This window comes from Erythrolamprus reginae, chromosome 1 (genome assembly GCF_031021105.1).
Source record: "Erythrolamprus reginae isolate rEryReg1 chromosome 1, rEryReg1.hap1, whole genome shotgun sequence".
NCBI classification, from domain to species: Eukaryota; Metazoa; Chordata; class Lepidosauria; order Squamata; family Dipsadidae; genus Erythrolamprus; species Erythrolamprus reginae.
In genome coordinates, this window is record NC_091950.1 from 119,441,029 (window position 1) to 119,468,445 (window position 27,417).

The following is a 27,417-nucleotide window of genomic DNA, read 5'->3' on the forward strand; positions in this document are numbered from 1 at the left end:
TCAAGTTCACCTTCCTTTCTTAAAACAAAAGTCTCAATTTATATCTGGAGAAGACCCATATAGGGAGAAAATTTATCAGATGGCCATGTATACTACTGTTGCTCCTAGTGGGACCAGGAGGTAAAATCTGAAATGAGAATTTAATCATCGATTCCTTGATGCTTTGGGAGTTTGGTTATTTGCTTGCAGACATTTCATTACCCAAAGAGGTAACACCATTTGTTTGAGTGCAGTTTGTTATCTGTTTATATATAATAGCTTACTCTGCTAGTGTTGATGGAGGTAGTTCCTTGAATATTGTTTTTTGCCTAATTGTTGTCTAGTGCTGACCCTGTTTATTTGCATGTTGACTTCTGGAAGCTGCTGGAAGGGATGAGTTCTAGATTTTTTTCCTTTCCTAGTATCTATTGAATGGTGTATAATTGTGGTTTATTTGTACAGTGGAACTTCTAGTCACAAACGCTTCTGACCACAACCAAATCGGGCTCCAACAAAAAAATTCACATTTCCTCCAACTATGGCTGATTTTATCTTCCACACCATTTTTTTCAAAGCGCCAAATTTCCAAAATTGGATTCAGGTCACAACCAAATCAATTTGTGACCAAAGTTAAGGAACAAATTTATGGTCTTGACCAGAGGTTCTACTGTATGTGTCTATTGATGGCTGATTTTTATGAATAATAAGTTTCCAGGAATTCCTTATGTTTTTTAGTTTGGTGTAGAACGCTAATACTCAAGTTTCCCAGTTGAAACTATGGTTCCCAGTTGAAACTGTTTGTGTAAGATTAATGATTTTTCATCATATCTTCTGACAGCTAGTTGACATTCATGGATGTGTTCTGATCCACCTACAAAGTGGCTGCTGTATATTGTAGAAAATTCCTGTTATCTTTTCTTGGACTACTTTTGGTTTGCTCAAGAAGTTTTGGAGGACTTTAAGCTGGTTTGCGTGTTATTAGCAAAGCCATGTGGTTGTAGCAGTCTGTTACTTGTTTTCGATAAACAATTAGGCAAAAAACAATACTCTAATCAATGAACCACCAGGAAGAAAGTAAGAAAACTACACCCACACCGAAACTGGCAGGACAAGCATTAGCATGTAAACAGGTAGTAAACCCTACACTCACTCACACAGATGAGTGTGTTACTAGTTGAGTAAGGAAATATTTGCCAGCAGTTGAACAATGAACAGGAAGAATTGTCCTGCAATGTTATTATCTACCTTAACTTTGCATCAATTTATTTTGCATGAATTTACTTTATTATAAAAAAATGAATATCTTTGATAATTATATAGGCTTGAGGTCAGGGGTGAAATACTCCCAGTTTAGGAGTGCCTGTCGGTCATCGGAAAGCTGGTCGTGAAGGCAGCACGAGGCTCCACCCACCCACTCAGATGCTGCCATTTGGGTTATTTTACCCTCTGCGCATCTACAGAATGCTTTGTGCATGCGCAGAGGGTAAAAGAACCCAAATGGTGGCATCTGGGTAGTGGGCAGAGCCTTGCGCTGCCTTTGCAACTGGCTCTCTGATGATCAACAGGCATGCCGAACTGGGAACATTTCAGCCCTGTTTGAAGTGATCATATACTATAGCAATATTCCAGAAAATAGATAATTTTTTTAAAAAGAAAAATTCCTACATCACAGGTCTCCTATTCAAATGTTATAATTAGGACATTTTTTCATCACATGAACAATGGGAATAAATTCTCACCAGCTTTCTCCCTTCCAAAGGCTGGATATGCATAGCCAGAGAAGGCACTTATGCTGCAGCAAGGTCATCTGCATCAAAAAGGCCTTTGTCTATAGAATTGTATGGGCATTTTCTTCCATATGATCCAATTACCCAGACAGATGGTAGACTCCTCTTCACTGAATGTATTCAAGGAGAGTTTAGACAGCCATCAGTCCAGGATGCTCTAATGTGGATTCCTATACTAGGTTGGAGGTTGGACTCAATAGCTTAACATTTCCATTCCAACTCTGTCATTTGACAAGTTGAAATTCTGATTACACAGATTTTGAATTCATCTGGAATCCAGGATCCATCCAAAGGATTTCTTCTAGATGTCACTGGTAACGTGGGTCATCTTTGGCATTCAAATGAAGAAGATAAATGCTCTATTAGTCTATGTCAGCGAGAGATCATTTTCTTTATGAAAATCTTGTCTAATTTTTTTTTTTGCAAATTGCTAAAAACCTGGTTGTTTCCATAGACCTGGGATAAGGATAGTGGTTGAGCTTCTTTGGATTTTGGCATGTTTTGATTGTTTTATGATATGGGATTCATCTTCTGATCAGTTTTATTCTTTTTATTCAATATGTTTTCTTTTTTTACAATTGTTAAATAGATTTTAATTGTAAGCTTGTAGAGTCAGACATAAATTATTATTTTTAAAAAACGAAAACCTTCAATTTACTTTTTCTAACTTTAACTAATATTTCAATTCTGTCACCAGTTTACTCAGTCCTTCCATCAAAATCTGCTTAAACATATTTCTATTTCTGGAGAAAAAGGCTTAATATATCAATAAAGATCTTTAATAGATCTTACAGAATCCTTTATATGGATCCATTATAGAACCGGGGTGGTGCAGCAGGTAGAGTGCTGTACTGCAGGCCACTGAAACTGACTGTAGATCTGTAGGTCAGCGGTTCAAATCTCATCACCGGCTCAGGGTTGACTCAGCCTTCCATCTTTCCAAGGTGGGTAAAATGAGGACCCGGATTGTGGGGGCAATAGGCTGGCTCTGTTAAAATGTGCTATTGCTAACATGTTGTAAGCCGCCCTGAGTCTAAGGAGAAGGGTGGCATAAAAATTGAATAAATAAGTAAATAAATAAAATAAATAAATTTGACTGGCTACTTGCTAATCATGGGGTAAACTTTCTTGTTTTCATATTTTTCCCTTGGACAACATTTTCCGGCTATTTCTATTTGAAATGTTTCACACAAAGAATTTGGCTTAATCTACTTAAAACAAAGAAAGCAAGAATTTTACTGGTTATTTATGAAGCTTTGCTAATTTTGAAGCATTCCCTTTCTTTCTCTCTTGAATATCATGTGAACTACTCATGATTCCAATCCATCCATGTAGCTTACTTTTTAAATATGATTCTTTCCCTTGAAGTTTCTCAATACTACCGTCAGTTGATCCATTCGTTTGAAGCCCAAATATTTATGTAGGTCTTAAACAAGTTCTAGCTAATGTGCTGTGTCAAAAAGAAGAACTAAGTTATGTGGTTCTGCAGAAAGTTTTTATAAGTGCTAATTCTTTTGAGATGTGAACAATAAGCTGGGAACAAGCTGGGAGTTTAAGAAAACACAGATCCATCATGCTAACTCAGCAAAGTATTTGTTCTGATATTAATAGATTAATAGTTCCAGACTGTTTTACAGGCCTCTAGGAGTGTTAATCCTGCAAGTGTCCTGGATGCCTAAGCAATTTATACGGAAGTCATGAGTGGTACAAACAGCACTATTTTTCAAAGCAAGCCTAAGATATTGTAAACACCATTCTGCATCTGATGCATTCACTCATTCATTGGCACGCAATCTTCTATCCTGCAGGATTGTCTTACCTGTTTCCTGGTCCGTGTCTTTCCCGTCCTAAGTTTGATGTATCTGGCTATCAGTTCATTCCTACCTGAAATGAATACGAATTTACAATGAAAACTAAAAGTAACAATTCATCATGAATAATATACACATCACAACATACGGTAACTAAAAATAGATGCAACGAAAAGATGATTCAGGGATATTTTTGAAAATAAATATGAGAGCAAACATTTGTTTATTTTTTTTTTCATAATGGCATTTTTCTATTTTTAAAACTCTTTTGCTATTTGTAGATGAGAGAATCCAATAAGCGACTACCTGGGTATCATTTGGTTTTGTCCGGAAATTGCATTTAATCTAAAACAGTTCTGGCATATGGGAAATTATTTTAATTTTAAACTAAATATAGGTAGCTTTTGTTTAATGACCACTCATTTAGCAACCATTTATGCTTACAATAGGACTGAATGAGTCATAGTTATGACTGGTCCTCAGAGTTCTGACTGTTGCATTGCCCATGTGACACTGTCATGTGATTACAATCCAAGCCCTGGGTGCCCAGTTCATGATTATAGTATTGGGTGAGTAGTAGTCACAAGATCACAAATTTTTACATTCCCTTCCAGTTTCCCACAAGCAAAGTCAACAGAGGAGTCACAAACACATGAGGTCCTCACTTAACAACTTGTGTGGTCTTTGTTTAACCATGGCAACTGGGTTTACCAGAACTGCTGTTGCTAAGAGGCATGGTCACATGACATCACACATCACTTTTCGACTTTTCAATTGCCATTGGAAACCGAAGACTACGTGTATTAAAAAGAGAGAACAATGTCAGACAAAAAGCTGGGGGGGGGGGGAAATCTGACGAAAGCTGTTACAAAGTGGAGCAAAATTATGTCACTAAACAATGTAATTATTGACAAATACAAAACGTACATAACACTAACACTATTTATTTTCTTGCCTTTGAGTCAGCGTAAGCGCCTGGTAATTGCTTGTACCATTCTCTACAAGTTCACACACACACACACAAGATTTTAGTAAGTCATTGCCTCCTTCCTAGGCTTAAGAAAGTGGACTGGCCCAAGGTCACCTAGCTGGCTTTGGGTCTGATGTGGGACTAGAGCTCAGGGCTTTCTGGTTTCTAACCTTGTGCCTTAACCACTACAGCAAACTGGCTCTCTACATTTAAAGTTAGCTTACAATTAATATTAAATCACATTAATATTAAATGGCTTGGTTGTGACTACATCTTCTAGGATGTCCCTCAGCACTAAAGAAGTTATATATTCTACTAACTGCAAAGGGCTAGATATTATATCAATAAGAGAATTCTGAAAACACTTGACTCCAATCAAGGTTAGCAGCAGTAAATGTCACTGCAAGACTTACATTTTACTGCAAATTCAATTATCCACAGTAAATAAAGTTAGCAAGGAGGCAAACAGCAAATTCCCAGGCCACAACATTGGTTTAATTTCAATTTTTTGTCTTTATATCAGAAGGGTGTTTTATTATATACAGGAAGTCCTTGACTTACAGCCGTTCATTTAGCGACCATTACAATAATTAAAGAAGTGAGCAACAACCAGTATTCACACTTAAAACTGTCACACTTATAACTGTCATGATCATATATCAAAATTCAGGCACCGGGCAACAAGCATGTTTTTACAATGGTTGCTGCATCCCAGGGTCATGTGATCACCATTTGCTGCCTTCCCAGCCCACTTCCAACAAGCAAAACTAATGGGAGAAAATGGGATTCATCACTTGATGACTTCAGTCATTCACTGAACAACTCTGGCAGAAAAATCCATACAACTGGAAGCAACCCATTTAACAACTGCCTTGTTTATCAACAGAGATTCTGGGCCTGATCATAAGTTGAGCATTACCTGTAGAGCATTGGTTTCCAACGTGGGCCCATGCGCCACAGGGGGGCAATTTGATTTTTAATAGGGGCAATTGGAACCTTGTTTAAACCAAGTTAATGATTTTAAAGGCTTTATCCACATGAATAGGAGTTCGCTTTTTGAATAGTAAGAATTATGTGTGGGGGGGGGATGTATCAGGATTTTAGAGATGCTTAGATGGGCCTGGGGAAAAAGGTTGGGAATCACTGCTGTAGAGGCAATTATCTCTACAAAGAGTCCATCTCTCCAGCTGTGCCCAATCCAATGTTTCCTCCCTGGACCCCTGCCCTCTTCTAAAAATTATGAAAGACAAGAATTTCTATTTTCATATGTTCCAGCATTATAGAAGATTCCAATTCATCTTTGGGGACATATATTTTGGGCATCTTGTTCACAATTAGTGTTTTTCTTTTCACAGTTTCTTTCTATTCGTGAAGTTGATATTTTTGAATCTTATTTTCAATTAAATCTCGCTACTGTTATTCCCCTTCCAAGGGAGCTTTTCTCCTTTGCAATTTAAATTTTTAAATAATATGGATTTCATCAGAATTCTTTTGAAATGCTTTCAGACTATGGCAGAGCAACACAATTTTATCTTCAAATCCTAACCCCAGCTGTCGTTTTCCTGATTTTCAGTGCATGTTCCAGTAAAGTTTGGACTGGTGAGATGCTTCTCGGTAGCATCATTTGAAAAGCTATTTTATGATAATCACGAACATTAAGAGTACAGCATTCAAAAATTTCAGCATCTCAGTCAAAGAGGGCTGACCTGTGTAGCATCAGAGAAGAAGGGTGGAAAATACTCTCCTTCAAGCATTTGTGTGCCTATATTGAGTTGCTATGATGAGGGAGGGAGGCATTTAAAATCCAAATTAGCAAAAAAGAAATCACTGTAGGCAGGTCGACAACAGTTCATACAGTTTCCTCTGCTAGTTACGAGACTTGCTATTTAAAAGCCACGAGCAAAATCTATTTTATGCCTTCACAAAAATAGTACAGCATAGGCAGGTGTTAAGTCGTCCCTACAGCGAGTTTAGAAAGTCGTCCCCTTTCTTAGCCTTACGGAAAAGCAGGGACTAAAAGCCTGCGAGATTGGGCAGCCCTTCTCAGCACAGGCTGTGTTTTGTTCAGACAAGCTTACGGCAGAAGGTCATGTGACACGGGCCAAATAAACAGCATCTGGGGATTTTCAATTACAGACCTTCACCCAGCATGCCTGCACTGTAATCTCTACCAGATGAGGCTCAGGCCTCACTATTTTCAATAATTCACACACTGTGTACACATAACATGACAATAAGGGCATTCATGCAACCGCCTGATTCGCACATCAAAGCTCCCAAATGGCCAGCTGTAAGCATGCTTACTGTTGAATAATTCATTCTTTTCACAGGCTTGAAAAAATGCTCAGCAGGACTTGGCAAGCTTGTCTTCTTTCCTGTGCGGTATGCTAAACTCACATTTTGAAAAAGGTACAACCCCACTCTCGAAGGAGGAAGAAAAAGGAACTGGTATTCAAAAATTTCATGCACATTTGCAAATGGTTGTTTACATATATTGTAAACTACCGTTTCAACTAACAACAATAGCAATAAGAGAAAGAGAGCAGATACAAAATAACAGTTTTCTGAAGCAGGTGTTTAATTTATATTTATTTTTTATAAAGGCTTTTTCCTGAAGGGTTTTCTCCTGTATTTAAAAAAAACCCAAAACAAAACAAAAAAACCCTGCATTTCCTGGAGCCAAACAATTTTCAATGCTTGAGAAAATTAATTTTGATAGACCCATTTATTTTGTTCTATAGCTCTACCTTTAAATAAATACCTCCATTATCCAGGAAGGCAATCACTAAACCATTCCCTTGAAGCCATAAGGGACTAATTGATCATTTCATTTTCTTCCTTTGCACTTTATTAGAAGACTTTTACGGGCTTTAAAAACAATGTGCAGCTATAATTTTAATTGCCAGAACAGCATCCTTAAACAGCCTTTATCATGTTTACTGAATTATGGTAAATGTTTCCCTGAGCTACCAAAGCAGGCAGTCCTTTGCTTCATTATATCAAGTTTTCTTATCTGTCAATCAACCCCAAAACCAGCAGGATCAGCTAGTCATGACCTCCCCTCATAGCAAACACATGCTGCTTACCAGCTGTGGGATGTGTATCTTTACACCCTTTTCCCTATCCTTCTGAGTGGTTTCCTCTTAATCACAATAATCCCAAAAGTGCTAAAACATATCAATTGTCTTTTAAGCCTAAAAAGGCAAATGGGCTTGTCCAGCCGCAGCTGATGCTTCATTCAACTGCAAATCAGATTTAGCAGCTACAAGAGATTTAGCATACCTGGAGAAATATTGAGGGTCACTATTGCACAGTCAAATTAGCTATATCCTTCTGCCGTACTGTTTGGTCTTTGGGGGATGGAGGGGGTGTTGCTGTATTTTAATTTTTATTTGCATTCCTTAGTTGAACTGGAAGGAAGCAGGATTCTTTTACCACTACTGGCAGTCAAATATATGTTAAATAAATTACGGTCAGGATTTTCATTCTGACAGCACTCATTAAAAAAGGCATGAAATGCCATGGTGTTTTTCCTGTCAAGTAATAACTATAGTGGGGTTTTTAAAATATTAAACCAGAATGTTTTTATATACTGTACACTTAAGTCATGAAAATTTATTAGTTACTACATGAAAGGTTATTTAATAGGACACCCCATGAGCTGATGCAAATGATATGTATAATAGTATTCGGAATAAAAACCATGTTTATAGAAGAGTTTTTAGGAGTGCCAGCCATCCTTTGGCTTTGTCACTTTTTGTGCTCTACCTCTCAAGGCAAAATGGCTTAACAAATATAAATAAAGGAATTTATTACAGAACAGATTTAGAACTCACTGATTTCCAAATTCATGGTGTTTGGCCAACGATGTCATTCATCATGATTTTATCATTTGAGAAACTTTTTGTTCTCACTGCAATCCAGCCTAGTGCTCGATATGATTAATCCTAATCCTAATCATTGAGGCTATGCTTTGGGAGGGGAGTGTTGAATTATACTTCTGCAAACCTATATTTAAATTTAATCTCTCCACTCTTAGGAAGAAGATATAGAATTGTGGTTTAGGGGCATCTCAGCTTCTATATTCACTGTTTTAGATTTTCAACACTTGTAAGAGTATCTTAAAAAAAATTAAATTAATCAAATCCATCCAACATATACTACCTACATTTTCTTGTGATTTCTCACAAGAAAAATACATATATATGCTCAAAATTTTTAAGAATCTACAAACAACAATGTGGCACCCATCTGTGCCTAGACAATGTGTGTGTGTGTGTGTGCGCGCGCGCATGCGTATATGGCCTATATTTCATTTTAGAAAGATCACAGCTACCATTTTAACTACTATAATTACTAAAGTATAAATCATTTAATGAGCTCTATTTTACTTTTGATTAAAAAAAATTACACAGAACATTAACTTATTTTAAGCAAGTTCTCTCCTTTCAAGAATTACGAGCCTGCGGAGAGGGGCGGCATACAAATCTAAATAATAAATAAATAAATAATAAATAAATAAAAAACTCTATTTTGGACAGAAAAGCCTTAAGAATGGATGCAATAGACTTGAAAGACTCTATCGTGCACAGGCTATGTAACCCGCAGCTTTGGAGCCACATATGGCCCTTTCATCCCTCTGCTGCGGCTCCCTGTCACTCAAAATATATGTCACAAAAGCCAATGGGTAACACTCGCCGGCACGTGATTTAGAGCTTTTCGACCCATCTTTTTTTCTGGAGTTCAAAAAGTTTTTGTTGCATGCAGAAATAAAAATGTGTTTCCTCCGTAGCAGGTCATTGATTTCATAAATGCAACACACCATAGTATTTTTATACATACCATAAAGGTAAAAAACCCCAATGTATGCAGTGTTATCTTCATTATAAATGTGGCTCAAAATAGCTCTTTGAGTGTCTAAGGTTGCTGACCCCTGGTCATGCGTGATGAATGAGTTAAGGGGATTGAAATAAGTATTTGCATCAAAATAGGTAAAAATTAGCAAAACACGGTTTCATATTAGGTGGCTTCAGTTTTAATTATACAGCAAGGAAAAAAACAGAGGCCTTTCTTTATGAGGAATTATGATTACCCTAGTGTTTTTAGCTATAAAAAGTTTTATCCATATCATTCTCGCCTACTCTGTTCCTCTCCAGATGTGCTGGATTCCAATTCCCATAGTGACATTGACCAGGAAATGAAGCATGGAAGTTAAACACATCAGGAAAGCAAATATTTGGGAAGTTTGTTCAACTATTTTATTATCTCTTAGAATTAGGTATTAAAAGGATTAGGTGCTTATCATACAAATGATAATAAAGAAAATGAACAAATTTATTTCAGTTGCACCATGGCATAAAGAAAATGCTATGAACCTAGTATCTTGAAATGGTGACATTAGACAGGTGTTTTACTCCTGAGAAAAGTGAAATATGTACCATATATACATACCAGTGGTGGGTTGCTCCTGATTTGAACTGATTCTTAGAACTGGTAGCACCAGTGGTGGGAGGCTCTGCCCACTTGCCTGGGACACTTCTGCATATGCCCAGAAGCATTGTGCATGCACACGAACTAGTGGCAAAATTATTTAGAACCCATCACTGGTACATACATAAGTCCATTTGTCACACTGTCTAGAACTCAGTATCTTCTTGAAGAATACATTCAATAAGACGCATAACTGTCTTCACACAAGATTTCACTTGCTGAGCATGCACTGAGCCAAATCTTGCACGGCCACACGGTGATGTGTGCATCCCGAAAATCACTACCGAAACATAGCACCTTACCGTTCTGGTAGCAGGCCATCATTGGTCCTTAGTCTGGTCAGCTTCAACACATTATTTTATCCCCAGATTAGAGCTTAAAAAACATTTTTTGCATAGAGCAAGAATGAAAGAGTTTGCTAGCCACTAAGAGCTGGGGAACATTGTTAGCACCTTGTGAGGGTGAAAAGAAATATTTGAAGCAAGTAGAGCAATGAAAAAACCTGCAAAGACTTAGGGCAGTGATGGCGAACGTTTTCTTCCTCAGGTGCCGAAAGAGTGTGGGAGCATGCTATCACGCATGTGCGAGTGCCCACACCCATAATTCAATGCCTCGGGAGGGCGAAAACAGCTTCCCCTGCTCCCCAGAGGCTGGAAATGGCCTGTTTCCCAACTTCTGGTGGGTCCAGGAGGCTCATGTTTCACCCTCCCCAGGCTCCAACAGCTTTCCTGGAGCCAAGGATGGGTAAAAACGCCCCATCTCCCTGGAGGCTCTCTGGAAGCCAAAAAAGTCCTTCTAGAGCTTCTGTGAGAGCCAAAAATCAGCTGGCCAGCACACACATGCAAGTTGGAGCTGAGCTAGGGCAACTGCTCACGTGCCAGCAGATATGGCTCCATGTGCCACCTGTGGCACCCATGCCATAGATTCGCTGTCACTGACTTAGGGCTTGGAAAACATTCTTCGCAGAGAGAAACAATGAAAGAGCCTGCAAGGTAACAGCTGGGAAGATTGTTTTTATCAGTTAGGGCTGATAAATAAGCTTTGAAAAAAGCTACATTCAGAGTAAAAGACGCAGCCAATTTTTTAGCCTCTTTTAGGGAGAAAAAATGTGCATCTTATACTCCAAAAAATACAGTATATTCTTTTGGATTAACTCTGTAATTAAGAATTACAATTAGCACATCATTCTGCACAAAGACAACATTACAGAAATTATGTTTAAAAAAAAACATTTTGACATGAAAATATTTATATAACCTTTTTTCCCCCAATTGTGTCCTATTTTCAGACTGCCTGTACCAGTCCCTGCATTGCCACCTTTGTAGGGTTGAGGGGGAGTAGCTGTCCCAAGGTGCTGAGTTCCCTTTGTGCCTAAGGTGGACTAGAACTCACATTTTCTTAGTTTTTAGCCTGAGGCTTGAAGTGGAAGGTATGTCACCAGTGAAGGATGTTTATGTTCCCAAACTCTGACTTTGCTTTCTCTAAAAACAAAAGCTTAAAAGAGAATATCCTGTTCTGCCAAAAATATTGCTTAGGCAAATAGATATATATGAAATATATGTTTAGAACAGGGCTGTCAACCCCAATCGTATTGCGTGCCATGATGTATTGGTATCATTTTTGCCCATGCAGGCCATGTTCGGCCCAAAGGCTGCGTGTTTGACCACCCCTTTAGAATTAAGACATTTGGGTATTTTTGCTCTATTCAAAGGATTTGGAGAATTGTGAGTGACAATATTATTTTTTTAAAAAGGACATTAAAAAAATCAGAAACATTACCGTGGATAACAAGATAACTTTGATCTTTGTTCAACTACTTAAATAAGGAAAATGGGATAAATATGGCTGACTGGAGGATGGTGATAAATGCAATGTAAGAGATAGGAAGAAATTGAGCAGAGATACATTTGATTCCCACTTGGAAATCTGACACTAATAGGTCTTGGCATGATGGTTCAATACTTATAATGGCTTCAGATTAAAGAAGGATGAAGTAAAGACATTTCTTTCACTTGTATATAGAGAACTCTGAAACAGCAACTAAAAAAGGGTTATACACATTGTGTTAAATTTTCAGAGAAACAGCTTTATTAAGAACTGTAGACCCATGGCATGAAGGGTTACCAACACCTTGAGTTGCACATAAAAGCAAAATGGCAGGCAGTACAGCTTGCAGCACACTGGTATTACCTGGGCCATACTTGAGACCCCAAGAAGTACCCGTGTCTATTGTACGCTATACTAGCTGTAGCCCCCAAATAGTCAAGAGAAACCTCACATTGAGCGTGAGATGACTATGGCTTGAATGACTGAGTGTAAAGACTCCTGATCCAGGACAGCTGCAACTGGCACGCAACCTGAAGTTAATGAAGTTTCAAAGTTCAAAATTCTTAAACACCATAGCTTCATTATCTCGTAATGGTTTCATCCAAAGAAAATGTGAAATGCTTGTCGAGAACATACTGCCCTACTTTGCATACCATATTAGCCGATTCTCAGGCATGTCTATTTATCTAAAATGTTGAGAACTAACATCTTAGTTTTTAATGGAAAACAGTAGAATCACCGAGAATCAGATGAAACAAATATTTGCGGAGCATAAATTAATAATACTTTCACAAACTGGAATTAGAAGCTGAATGCTACATCTACCATGCCGCACCTATTACATAAAATAAAAAATAATTTGGATGTGAACTTTACCAATTGCATCAACTACTTCAGATTAGACATAATACACTGAATTTGTCTTATTGTTCATTGTTTTTCTCTCAGTTGATTTTGAGGAATAGAGGAATTTAAAGCAGTGGTTCTCCAACTTTTCCAGGCAACCGTTCCCTGGTGCTACAAATTCATCCTCAGTACACCCCAATCCCTTCAGGTGGACATGGCTGGATGGTCAGGTGACCAGGGTGGGTGTGGCCAACTTGTAAAATGTGGTAAAACTCACTTAACACCCCCCCCAAAAATTTTTTTGCCAGCTCTCCAGGCAGTGCTACTTTCTCCCTCTGGCGTATGCCTTGATGGGAGAAGTTCTGCTGCTTTGAGAGCAGCAGATGAGCGTGCCAGGTGGTCTCTGAGTCTTTCCAGGAGTCTTGCCACACTCCTGTCCACCCCTCGCCTTGGCCATCTCCCAGGAAGTTCGCAGGAAGTGGTGGTGGGTTGAACTAGGCAGGGATGTGCGGCTGATTGTCTCATTCATGGCACCTTGGGGCAGATGGGCTGGAAGAAGCATGGTTGGCTGGGACAGCCTTGTCTTGTCTTGCCCTGCTCTACATCATGGAGGGCCACACATCCCCCCCACCAATCCACCAAACAAACCGCCTGCCCCATTTCTGCAAAGGCAGAGCCCTGCAGGGTGATCTAAAGAGGAGAGGGGGGTGCTGTAGAAAAGGGTGCCTTTCACCATGCCGGCCCCATGGGACTTGGGGCTCTGAAGCAGCCTGCTGGCTTCCAACTCCTGATCACTGCCTGAATTGTTTCAGATTATGTGGCAAGATTTTTGAAAGTGATTCTTTCAAAAGAATCTTGCTAGGGGCAAGTGAATGTGGCCCATGCGATTATTGATTCTTTTACAACTACTCCTCCATTTTACATTTTAGCAGATAGTTATATATATTAGTTACTATTTTCCCTTGTTTACCTTGTTGATTTCTTGTTGCTCATTTTGAAAACCCTGTTGTTTTAAGTCCTTTTTATATAAGGCCACCAGTCTATCGTAATTCCCTATATCTCAATTCCTGATTTGATTTTAAATCTCCTTGTTTATCTATCAATTCTTTATAAACCAATGCTTCCATAGTTGAAACCCATCTCAGAATTTTTATGTAAAATTTGTGTTCAGTTTCCCTTAAAACTTCAAATAATGCATCTCTCACCTGGTGTCCATGGGAATACAGTGGTACCTCAAGATACGAACCCCTCGTCTTACGAACAACTCCTGATACCAACCCGGGGTTCAGCAAAATTTTGCCTCTTCTTACGAACTTTTTTCGAGTTACAAACCGGCGTTCGGAGACTGCTGGGAAGCCGCGCGGCTGTTTTAAAAGGTGACAGCCGGGCGGCGGGGCTTCCCAGAAGCCTCCCGAACGCCGGTTCGTAACTTGAACAAAGTTCGTAAGAAGAGGCAAAATTTTGCTGAACCCCGGGTTGGTATCAGGAGGAGCATTTTGCGGTCAACCAGATGTACAGTATTATACTTTTTTAACTATTTAGAAGTCTAATCTTCTAATTCTTTATTTTGCTATTTTGTAAGATCTTTAGTTATTATTTTAGTTTTAGTTTTATTTATTTTTAGTCGTGCTACCTTTCCAAATGTTTCTCTAATTAATGTTTCCCCTGTTTCCAATGGGTCTTCATTATAAATGTCATATTGTTGGCAAATGCCTGTAATTTATACTCATCTTTTCTTTCTCTCAACCCTTTTATATCCCAATTTTCCCTATTTCAGTTTTAACAAAATTTTTAGTGAAAATATAAATAATGGACATCCTGACCCCTTTTTCTGAGTTTTTCTCTTGATTCTCCATTTAATAATATTTTAGCACCGGAGCTAAGTTTTCAGCTACCATGGCCTCCTCAAACCCTCTGCCAGTGAAAATGGAGCTCGTGAGTCCATTTTTGCTGGCAGAGCATTCAGGCCAGCACTGGTGCCCCAGACAGCAGTGAGATCAAGCTGGCCCATGCCCACGCCCCGTGAGGTCAAACACCACCCTGATGCGGTCTTCAATGAAACAGAGTTTGACATCCCTGATTTTAGGTGTCCAAAATGAGACAATTTAGTACTTTGTACTTCACATGAAAATTTCAAATTGATTTGCTTTATAGATCTATCTCAGGAGTCATCTTCAACATCAACCTTCAAAAGCGTCAGAATTCTTTCTATCCTGATTTTAATCACTGAAGGAATAGTTGAATCCTGACATCTGATCATCTTTTCAAAAGCCTTCACTGGTATTGTACCAAGTGCGAGTCTGTGGCATATTTCTTGAGGTTTCTTTCCTTTTGATAGTTGATCTTAAAAAGCAGCATTACCTACCAAATTACCTAGATGGCACATGATGTCCATAGCATTTTCATCAGGGAGGCTACTCATCATATGTATTACACTTTCTTTTGTCTGTATTTTTTATATTTGATGTCTAAGAAACCTTTCTCCTCTGGGACTATATCTTTTAACTCTTCAAAAATTGAGTCCTTTTTAAGAGTTCCTCTCCCTCTTTCTCAGTTTATTTATTTATTTATTCAATTTTTATGCCGCCCTTCTCCTTAAACTCAGGGCGGCTTACAACATGTTAGCAATAGCACTTTTTTTAAACAGAGCCAGCATATCACCCCCACAATCCTGGTCTTCATTTTACCCACCTTGGAAGGATGGAAGGCTGAGTCAACCTTAAGCCGGTGATGAGATTTGAACCGCTGACCTACAGATCTACAGTCAGCTTCAGTGGCCTGCAGTACAGCACTCTACCTGCTGTGCCACCCCAGCTCATCAGTTTGATGTTCCAGCCAGTGTTCTCTCTAAATTTTTTTGGGGGTGAGCGGAAAAGTATAGTGTCTGAGCGGCAGTCCCTTTGGGACTGGGCGGCACAAAAATAATAATAAAATTTCCCTCTCGGCTTCTGGGCAGGTTTGGAAAACTCTGAGTTGATGATGATTTTTAAGTGAGCGATTGCTCACTGCTCAGCTTATAGGGAACTATGGTTACAGCCCAACAGCTTCACTCTTAATGACCTAATGAGGCACTCTAATTGTAGTGGGGTGCTGCTACCTCACCTCAAAGGCCTTCGCCATCATTTATTGTTTCTTCCTATTCCTCCAAATCAACTATCAAAGCCTTAAAGTTTAAGGGAGTAAATATGTTTCTTGAGAGCAAAGAGCTCATTGCTCCAGACTGAGCAGTGTCATATATATGGCACTCAGTCTAATATATTGAATACCAAACAACATCCCTGATGGCTGTTTGATTGCAGTTATTTAGCAGGGTTTATTCAGATAAGAATCAAGTTCCTTAGAGTATCATAGGGAGATACTTTCTGTCATCCTTGTTCCACTGCTGAAGCTGCAAAGATGTTTAAATTTTCAAGTTGTCTTCCTTGCAGTTTATAAAGGACTATATGGAAAGAATAATAATTTGCGAGTATATTTCCACACTCCATTCCAAAAAGCATCAGCAAATACATGCTTTAATATATTAGAGGCAGATGCACTATTTTCAATCTATTACTCAGTTAATCCCTTTTAAGCCTCCAGTTTTTCACTCAAGTCAGTTGAAATTTATAACCACAAACCAGATGTAGTAAAACATTAAAAATCTGATTTAAATACAAATGCTTTTTATCAATAATCTTTGACAATCTGAAAACAGTCCACTGAAATCTTACCTGTGGTTTTACTATCAAGCTAAGCACTGAGAAATATCAGATTTTTTTTAAATGAAGTACAGTATCTGCCTAAACCTACCTGTAATTTCTCAGCAAGTTTTACTTCCTTCTCTGCATGTCAAGTTCATACAGTGGTGAAAAGAAAAGGCACATATTAAACATGAGTGCAGCAGAGGCGGAGTAACGACACGGACACAGACAGCTGGATTTAAACTAGGTCATTTTTATTAATTAAATTTGCATAATTTATTCATTAAATTAGCATATATTTAACTAAAAACCTAACAAGGACCCGCAGGGTCAAACAATTACTTCTGGGGTGGGAAATGACATCATAAAAACTTCCAGGGCAACTTATGGGCGTAGCTCCATGCTAATCCAGGTGAAGGGCCCCGCCCTCACCTGGATCCCAGCCATGCACCTGCATGTGGGAGGTCTCGCCATCTAACCCCTACAAGGGGATAGAAATGGGCGGGACCCAAAGACAAGTTTCCCCCAATTGCTCAGATCGAACTAAAGGCACCATGAGCCTTTGGAGAGAACCTGTCAATCATCCTCAAAAATGCCCAATGGAGAACACGCAGTTGCTAAACACCACCCAGTTTTCCGCCCCTAACCTGCCTACCCAAATTACCAAAGGTAAGCCAATCAGCCTAATCGGGGGGCGAAGCCCCCCCCCCAACTGCCTATCCGTCACCACAGTGTGGAATAGGCAAAAAAACGGTCACAGAAAATACCGAGACCGCCAAAAATTCGTATTTGGCCCCCTAAGGGCGACCCACAGTGGCAAACTGGAAGATAGGGAGGGCGGGTGGGTTTTCGCTGCTCATCGTCGTCGGGGCGAAAAGGAGGCCCCAAGCCTGCACAGCCTCTTTTATAGGGCTGGCAAGCTCCGCCCCCGATGATGTCATCAGCCTAGGCCGATGCCTCAAAATGGCTGGGATCTCGCAAAATCTCCCGAGATCCCGGCCTTCAAAATGTCGGCTGTGCTGAGGGCCGTGTCTCCCTGGCCCTGCAGCAAATCCGGGCCAGGGTTGACTCACCGGCCACACATTTTAATGAAATCCTATATCTTTTAAGGTGAACACTAACATTTTTGGTGCTAAAGTAGCCTGCCTGCTACAGTTTTAAAGCCCATTAAAATAAATATGTTCAAATTGTTAAAATAAAATTGTTATGTGAATAGCTTTTGTTGTGGTTTTTATGCATAAAAAAGAACTGACTTTATCATGAATTACATCTTTATAGTGATGGATACATCAAAAATTCCAGAGCCGTCTTTACACATTACCCAATCTTCAACTTATTACATTAAAGCATCTTAATATTTATTTTATTTTTTATTTTATTTTATTTTCTTGTATCTCATCTTTAATATTTTTACAAATAACTCATATCCAACACACCTTCCTCCTCCTACTTTCCCCATAACAAAATACCACTTGCAACATAGTTTAACTCAGAAAAAAAAATTGAGTGTGGACATTTTTATGTGTTCCATTATTTAAAACCTACTCATGCAGCTGCTTCCATAGTTTGTAAGTGTTTTGTTTAAAATATAATCATTTTCACGTTGGTACCTCATTTACTTCCTCTTCTGACTGGATAATGTAGTCTACAGCGTCTGGTCAATTATAACATGGAGGCTAGGGACCAATTAATGCCATCTATAAAAGCCTGAATCGTTCCATCAATTAACTAGAACTAACTATGTCATCAGATATATTACTAGTGAGCAAGTCTATTTGGTTGCAATATGTCTTGGAAGAGTGCAGTATCAAATGAATCACAATTGACTTGGACAACTGCTCGCATAATTTCAGAAGATGAAAAGACAAATGGGGTAGTTATTAGTGGTCCCCTGAGGAATTACGGCCAATTGTAATGTGCTAAGCCTGCACTAGCAGGTGCCCTCAGCACAAATCAGGAAGAGGGTTAAATCAATATTTTCAATTTCTTTGGATCAATTCAGTGTTTGAACAAGATGGAAACTTGTTAGCAATTGGCAGAATGTGTAAATGAAAAGTCAAACTTGTTATTTGTTAAAAGGGAACTGGTGCACTGCATCATGCCCTTCACACAAAGTAACACTTTCATGATCTACTTGCTTGGGCATTCGCTGAGAATCAAGCAGTTCTTAAATTTTAATAGAGTGCAAAAGGTTAGTTGTATACACGTTGACAATTCAAGAGCTTTAAAAATGATTGAAGTGTCAATAGGAATGTTTTTAAGGTGTGACAACAGAACAGTTATTAATGATTAGTGCAAGAACCAGCAAGAAAAAAGAAATACTTGTCTGCTTTAAGGGGGGGTGTCCTGCTAGGTACCCAGCATAATAACTTAAATACTTTTCTACAGGGAAAGGAATTGAGAATAGAGAAGTTTTCTTTACCAGTAAAACTTTATAAGTAACCCATGTGTTCACATAATCCTGTTAAACACTTAAGGACTGAAGTTCCTAAGGCCATGAAATCAGGTAATTAATTTGGCTTGAAATTAAAAGTTGCCCCAAAGAAATCAAATGAGCATCACAGTCTGATAAATGATAACTAACACAAATTCTGATAGCTAACACAAATTCTGATAACCAATACAAATTCTGATAAATGATAAACCAACACAAATTTTGAACAGCTCTATTCAGAAATAATCTCATTAGCAGTTTAATTTCTACAAAGTGGAAATATATCAATTTATCTATGATTTTATTCTGTTGTTAAGTCGCCCAGAGTACTTTGGACGTTGGGTGGCATATACATTTAAATAGATAGATGGATGGATGGATGGATGGTGAGTGGATGGATAGATAATTGAAAATAAAATTTGCTTATTTACTGCAAATTTAGAATTTCATGCATAATAGAATGTGGTCCCCCCCCCCCCCCCCACTGCTTTTGGAATCATCTATTTTTCTAGATAGGAAACACAAAATGACAAAAGTAGATATATGAAAGGAACCATGGCTTTCGTGGTGCAAAAACAAATAAACAAATTTAAGCATTTTTTACCACTAAAGTGATCCACAAGTAAAGACTTCAGGAGTACACCAGTTTAACTCAAAGCTGCGTTAATTAGAGCCTGTCTTCTCAAGTGCATAATGAATTCTCAGTAGACAAATATCATTATGTTTCTCTTTTTTAAAGGGGAAACAATGGATTGGATCTTGAAATGTACAGGATAGAATGCTGCAAGGCCTCTTCTGATTGGGCTGGACTTGAATAGCAATTCCTGCTGATTTACCTACCCTGTTGCAGCCTAACTACCTTCAATATAAACCTTAAAATTTGGGGGGAAGTAAAGTAAACAAAGTTGGTTTATGAAAAAGGAAAATACTGTATTGTCCAAATGCACTTTTAATCAGCCAAAGTGCTCTCCCACAACCCACAAGCCTTGAATGCTGTGAAAAACATAAAACAAAAGTAAAGCAGATAAAAGGCAGCTGTTAAGACATCACAGCCACCCCCCTTCAAGAGTCCTCATGCTGTACTTAACTGTGAATTGTTCCACAAAGTCCTTGAACAATCCTGAAACAGTTCACAAACCTCTTTGTAAATCCTGGAGCAAACCACAAGTCTCTCTCTCACAAAACGGATAATCTCCCACACCAAGAGGCAACAATGCTGGCAATTTATCAGCAGCCCCATTAGCCTAATTGCCCCAGCCACAGGTGTTCTTCCTTTTTTTCTATAATAACTTGGGCAGTTGCTCCTTCCTTGTCATAAACCTGCATCTGTGAGCATCTCTGAATCCCTCCTCTTCTGAATCTAATGATGATGATGATGGCTCACTAATGGGGTAATTAGCTAATGGGCTGCCTGCAATTACCTCCTCATCCAATTCTGCTTCACTCCCAAAATCTTCCCCAACACAGAAGCTTCACTGTCTGAAGCTGTTGGCAATAAAACCGGCTTCGGATTATGGGAGGATTCTCCCACACCAACCCTCACCATCCTTGGAGCAGGAGCTGGCCCAGAGCTAACCACAACAGTATGATGAGTGTTACTGATCATAATCCAAGTGAGAGCAACTACCGTGTTTCCCCGAAAGTAAGGCAGTGTCTTACTTTCTTTTTATCCCCAAAAGCCCCACTATGTCTTACTTTCGGGGTATGTCTTATATTGGAAAAAAATTGTCAAATTTTTTGTTTTAACCATAAAATTAACATTTAGACGGGGTGACGTATGGAGGGGGGGCGGCGCGGAAGTGGGCAGGAGGCGGCGCTCATTAAGATCAGAGGGAGGTGGCAGACGCGGCGACGTATGGAGAGGGGGACGGTGCGGACGTGGGCAGGAGGCGACGCGCAGCTAGATGAGAGGGAGGCGGCAATAACCCCGTGTTTCCCCGAAAGTAAGACATATGTCTTACTTTTGGGGTATGGCTTATATTAGCCGACCCCCCCCTGAAACCCCCGATACGTCTTACAATCGGGGGTGTCTTACTATCAGGGAAACAGGGTAGTAGCCCCATGTCCATCCATTAAAGCAGAGGTCCCCAACCGCCGGTCCGCGGACCAGGACCGGGCCGTTGGGGGTTTTCAGCCGGTCCACGGCGGCGCTGCCCTCCCGGCAGAGAACATTATGCAGGATGGGGTGGGGCGTCGGGCGGTGACGCAGCCCTCCACACTTATCCACAGGGCGGGGAGAATCAGGAGGCTCCTTTGGCGGCTGGGGGCTGCCTGGCTTTGTGATTTTGGCTGGGGGGGGAGTTAGGAAGGTCCTACTTCTCCCCCCCAGCCAAAAATTCAAAGCCTATCTGCTGGATACGGGCGATGAGTGGGACAGAGAGGCGCGGAAGCCTCTTGCAGCAGCTGCCACAGCCACCGGCTTCGGCGCCGTTCGTCCCGCCCATCGCCCGTATCCAGCAGAAGCTGCTGCCCGAGTGCTCTTGGCCGGCGGGATTCAAAGTGCTGGGGTGGGGGTGTCCTGACAGCCCCCCCACCCCAGTGCTTCGCCTCCCGCTGGGACACCCCCCACCCCAGCACTTTAAATCCCACCGGCCAAGAGCACTCGGGCAGCAGCTTCTGCTGGATACGGGCGATGGGCGGGACGAACGGCGCCGAAGCCGGTGGCTGTGGCAGCTGCTGCAAGAGGCTTCCGCGCCGCTCTGTCCCACTCATCGCCCGTATCCAGCAGATAGGCTTTGAATTTTTGGCTGGGGGGGGAGAAGTAGGACCTTCCTAACTCCCCCCCCAGCCAAAATCACAAAGCCAGGCAGCCCCCAGCCGCCAAAGGAGCCTCCTGATTCTCCCCGCCCTGTGGAGAAGTGTGGAGGGCTGCGTCACTAAGCTCCACCCCTCCATAACCCCACCCCCATATGACCAAAGCCCCCCCCCCCACCGGGCCGTGGAAAACTCGTCTAACTTAAAGCCGGTCCCTGGTGCTAAAAAGGTTGGGGACCTCTGCATTAAAGGACAATGATTTACATTCAGAGAGGGTAATTTTAGGTATTTGTCAAATACACTGTTTTTAAAAAGCCAAGAAATTCTAGAAGTTGTAACTGTTCAATTGTAAAGAAACCTGAAAAACCACCCGCTTTTTTTTAAAGTGCTTTTTAATCGACATGCAAATAAAGCTTAATAAAGCTTGCACAGTCATGGCAAAACATAGTGTTTCTTTAGTTAAACAAATATTCCCCTCAGTAATTTGGACCTGGTAATTTTAACCTTTGCCTGAATCAGTCATCTGTCAGGTGCTGAGAAATGACTAAAATAATTAGTGTTTCAGCCAGTAAACATAAAATACAACATGGATACTGCCTCAAGAGTGATCATCAATTGATGCTTCAGAATGTTGGTCATTTACAAAATGTTTTTTTCAGGACCATTCAAAGAAGATACAGAAGGACATGGGAAGATGTTCTCAGTTAAATTAGATCACTGGTCCATCTAGCTTACTATTGTCATGAGAATGCATATGTTTTTCTGGACCGCTGTTTTCAATTTGCATAGAGCAGTTTTGCATGAAGAACAGCTGATTCATACTCAGCACTATAAATTGATCAATGGCAATTATATAATGGTGATCAACTTTAAATATGATGTTTCAATAGGGAAGAAATGCAGCGAGAAGAGAGTCGGAGAACAAAATGGAGGGGAAAGGTAGGGAGAGAAAAAAAAACTTGCTTTCCTGTAACTTGCAAAGTTTTCTGCCTTGCTGCTTGTTAAAGCGCAAGCCAGCCACACATTTCATTCATTAAATATTTTGTCTTTGGTTCAACTCCATTAATTCCTGAGAACTATATGGACTTGTCCTGGTAGTTTCCTTCAGTATGTGAAGGAAAGTATGCCAAATGTTTTGCAATTACTGTCTTCCATTATTTCTTTTTTAAATTTCTTAAGAGTCTTGGATATATTGGAGATCTCCCATCAAAATACAGATTAGACTATATTATTATTATTATTATTATTATTATTATTATTATTATTATTATTATTATTATGTCAATACAACACAGCAAACGAGATCACTATGCTGGATTTCGTATTCGATCACCAGTCGGGCGCTTCCCAAGCACCTAGGACTGTGTGATGTAGCGGCAAATTATGTTTGCCGATCCCAGTAAAGCGGCCTTTTGCAATTGACAGATGGAGATTTTGTCAATTCCGATCGTTTTCAAATGTCCTCTGAGATCCTTTGGCACTGCGCCCAGCGTGCCAAGTACCACTGGGATCACTTTCACTGGCTTATGCCAGAGTCGTTGCAGCTCAATTTTTAGATCTTCGTATTTCACTAATTTTTGTAGCTGCTTCTCCTCAATTCTGCTGTCTCCTGGGATTGCGATGTCGATGATCCATACTTTCTTTTTCTCCACGATCACATTGTCTGGTGTGTTATGCTTCAGAATTCGGTCAGTCTGAAGTCAGAAGTCCCACAGTAATGTATGCTTCTCTTCTTCCACTGCTTGCTCATTTTCGACCATTTTTTCGGGCTTATGATCCCACCAGTTCTTTGCCACTGGTAAATGGTAGTTCCGGCACACGTTCCAGTGGATCATCTGTGCCACAGCATCATGTCTATGCTTGTAGTCAGTCTGTGCAATATTTTTGCAGCAGCTGAATATGTGATTGATTGTGTCATCTGTTTCTTTACAAAGTCTGCACTTTGGATCGTCTGTTGATTTTTCAATTCTGGCTTTGACAGCATTTGTTCTAATGGCCTGTTCTTGTGCCACCAGTATTAGTCCTTCTGTCTCCTTTTTGAGTGTTCCACTTGTAAGCCATGACCAGGTCTTTTCTTTATCCACTTTGCCTTCAATCTTCTCCAAGAACTGGCCATGCAATGCTTTGTCCACCAACATACGACATTGAGTTACAGTTTTTCTGTACTGGTACTTAGTTTGCTTCACCTTGAGAAGCTTCCTATTGTTGACCTCCATCAACGCTGACTCTTTGCTCTCCTTCACATAGTCAGCTAATGTATGCTTCTCTTCTTCCACTGTCTGCTTCACTTGCAAAAGTCCTCTGCCACCTATTTTCCTTGGTAAATACAGCCTGTCAACGTCACTGCGGGGGTGTAGTGCATGATGGATCATCATTAATTTTCTGGTTTTCCTGTCCAGGTTGTCCAGCTCTGCTTGAGTCCAGTTCACTATGCCAGCTGTGTATCTAATGACAGGTATGGTCCACATATTTATAGCCTTGATAGTGTTGCCACCATTCAGTTTACTCTTCAAAATTTTTCTGGTCCTCTGGATGTACTCTTTGCTGATCACAGTTTTCACATGGTCATGCTTGATATTATCCAGTTGCAAGATGCCCAAGTATCTGTATGCTTCTGGCTGGTGGCACTTGATGGTTTGACCATTTGGCATTTCAATGCCCTCACTTTCAGTGATTTTCCCCTTTTTCAGTGCCATTGTGGCACATTTATCCAGGCCAAACTCCATGCTGATATCATTGCTGAAGATTCGCACAGTGTTGGTTAGTGACTGTATCTCAGTTTCAGATTTTTCCGTACAACTTCAGGTCATCCATATACAGCAGGTGTAAAATTTTTGGTGAATTCCTAGCAGTTTGGTAGCCTAGGTTTGTTTTCTGTAGGATGAGTGACAGCGGGATTATAGCCATGATGAATAGCAATGGGGACAAAGAGTCCCCCTGGAAGATGCCCCTTCTGATGTTGTTCAGTCCATAGCTTTCATTCACAACAAAAAGCTCAGTCTTCCAATAATTCATCGCCTTTTCTATGAATTTCCTGATGTTTTCATTGACTCCAATGACTTCCAGGCATTTTATGATCCAGCTGTGTGGCAATGAGTCAAAGGCTTTCTTGTAGTCAATCCAAGTCATGTATAGGTTTGTTTTCCTGTTCTTACAGTTCTCTGAAATCATTTTATCAATTAGGAGCTGGTCTTTCGTACCTTCGTCTTTTATTGCCCTTTTGCTCCACTGGCATGATGTCATTTTCTTATAGGTAGTCCTGAATTCTGTCAGCTATGATACCTGTCAGCAGTTTGAGCATGGTCGGCAAACATGTTATTGGCCTGTAATTTCCTGGTATGGCTCCTTTCGCTGCGTCTTTCTCTATTAAATATGTTCTGCCAGTTGTAAGCCATTCACTAATATTTCCTGTCTGCAGCATTTTGTTGAACAATTCGGCCATTTTTGCATGCAGGCTGGCCAGGTATTTCAGCCAAAAACCATGCACCTGGTCAGTGCCAGGGGATGTCCAGTTCTTTATCCTCTTTATTCTTTATGCAATCATTTTAGGTGTCATCTCCAGCTGCTGCATATTGCTCCCTGAGAATTCCTTCTCAAACTCCTTTATCCACCCAGCAGTCCTGTTATAGTCCTTTTTTGACCTCCCAGAGATCTTTCCAGAACTTTGTTGTTATTTTCACCTCTGGCTTTTCAATTTTCTTATCTGTTTGCTGATGCAGGTTCTGGTAGAACTGCCTCTGGTTGGATTGAAATGTTTGATTCTGCCTGTACTGGGTGATCCTAGCTTCATATCGATCAATTTTCCTGGCTGTCGCTGTTATCTGTTGCTTTACAATTTCCAGAGCTTCCTCGATCTTTCTTGTGCTAAGCCAGTACTTTTCTGTCAAATAGTCTTTGATCTTCTGATTGTTCAATTTTATTATTATTATTATTATTATTATTATTATTATTATTATTTATTTATTTATTTATTAGATTTGTATGCCACCTGTCTCTTAGCTTTCTTAAGAACCAAAACTAATCACATTTTACTACTTCCTCTGGAATTTTAAAGATAAACGAAACACAAACTAATACTAAATTCACCCTTGTTAAAAATCACATTTAAAACTTCTGATTGTCTAATAACCTTATAGGGGGAAATATACTTCCCTTATACAAGGCTTACCACATTTTTGGAGATAAAAATGTTTGGAACACTGCATCCTCAGCTATTTTGAGCTGAAGTAGACCTCAAATTAACACCGGTACAGTATTATAATTTTCCTTCTTCTGCTTTAGATCCAATAATATAGATTCTCTTAACCTTTAAAATTCTCAGTTTATCAGGCTCATGTTTTTGCACTAAGGTTCAATAAAAAGAAAACCAACAGGGGGAAATGTCAAATTTGAAACTAACCCACGCATTGACCAAGAAAAATCAATGGCTTGTGTCTCCTACTTTGGATAGACACACCCAATTTTTATCCTAGAAAAGCACACAGTATTCTATTCCTAAGCCAAAGAGTTAATTGACTCAATTATCTACTGTATGAGAAGCTATCAAACAAAAGCACAGAGAATAATATGAACATACAGCTCTTTAACAGCATCACAAGAGCTTACTGTTTAACAATGGTACTGATCAAGGAACAATTGGAGCAACTGTTTCTTACAGTTGCCACATCATGGGAAGAATGCATAATTAAATTGAGAACTGTCTGTCCAATCATAAAATGGATCTTTTGTAGAATGATAAATTGGCTTATGTTAGCTCTCATTTATTAAAGATTTAATTTTATACATACATACATACATACATACATACATACATACATACATACGTGTGTGTAATTTTTTTTTACTGATAATGAATATGTGTGTGTGTATGCACACACACGCCTATACCCCCCCTCATCCATCCATCCATCCATCCATCCATCCATCCATCCATCTACCTATCTATTCATTCCACTTTGTCACAGTCCCATTCAGATTTGGTAAAATCAGCTTCACCAAGACCTAGACAAAATTAAATATATTTAAGGCTAGCACTTCGACTTTTAAAACAATTTGCACGATGCAGAAAGATTATTTCAAACCAGAACAATGAAGGGGCTTGCAATTGAGAATATTACAATAATATTTTAAAAAGTAATCAGTTTTTTTACACAGATAAAGAATAAGAAATTTATAAAGAATTACAGGTGACACCACTTTGTAAAGAAAGGCGTAAATGAACTTAAGTTTTAAGTTTCTCTGAATGAGGTTAGTGAAGAAATTTGATAAAGATTTTTTTAAAGTTCATATACATAAATTATCATTTAGTGCTCTAAGATATTCCTAAAAGTCACTTCCGTCTTGACTGTGTGCTTGATTTCACTTTGCTAAGCCATGTTAACAACACACAAGCATGTAATAGATTCAAACTTAACGTAAACCGCCCCGAGTCTACGGAGAGGGGCGGAATACAAATCTAATAAATAAATAAATAAAATAAATAAACCACTCCAAACTAGATTGCAGAAAATATGACTTCAGCAGTATTCAGCAATATCTATGCCTGGAACACATTGTCTGACTCTGGTTTCTTCCTCAAATTCCAAAATCGTTAACCTCAGATTGTCTACAGTTGACCTCTCCCCTTTTCTAAGAGGTTTGTAAGGGGCGTGCATAAGCGCACCATTGTGCCTACCGTCCCTGTCCTACTGTCCTATTTTGTCATTATTTACTACTTCTGTTATGATTATACAAACTACAATCCTACACTTGTTCGACTAAATAAAAATAAATAAATAAATAAATGTCATTTTTCTTACTCTTCTATGACACTAATTATTAATTATCCTGCCAGCTTCTT

At 39.6% G+C, this 27,417-nt stretch overlaps 1 protein-coding gene across 10 annotated transcripts in view; it reads right to left on the reverse strand.

The window, feature by feature from the left end:
- The window catches only part of TEAD1 (TEA domain transcription factor 1), a 281,398-nt gene that overhangs the window by 73,867 nt on the left and 180,114 nt on the right, over nt 1–27,417 (reverse strand). For all 10 annotated transcript variants that reach the window (XM_070762844.1, XM_070762862.1, XM_070762830.1 and 7 more), the window contains one exon: nt 3,586–3,650. In XM_070762844.1, coding sequence (XP_070618945.1) covers nt 3,586–3,650 — 65 coding nt within the window. The remainder of the gene's footprint in view (nt 1–3,585; nt 3,651–27,417) is intronic.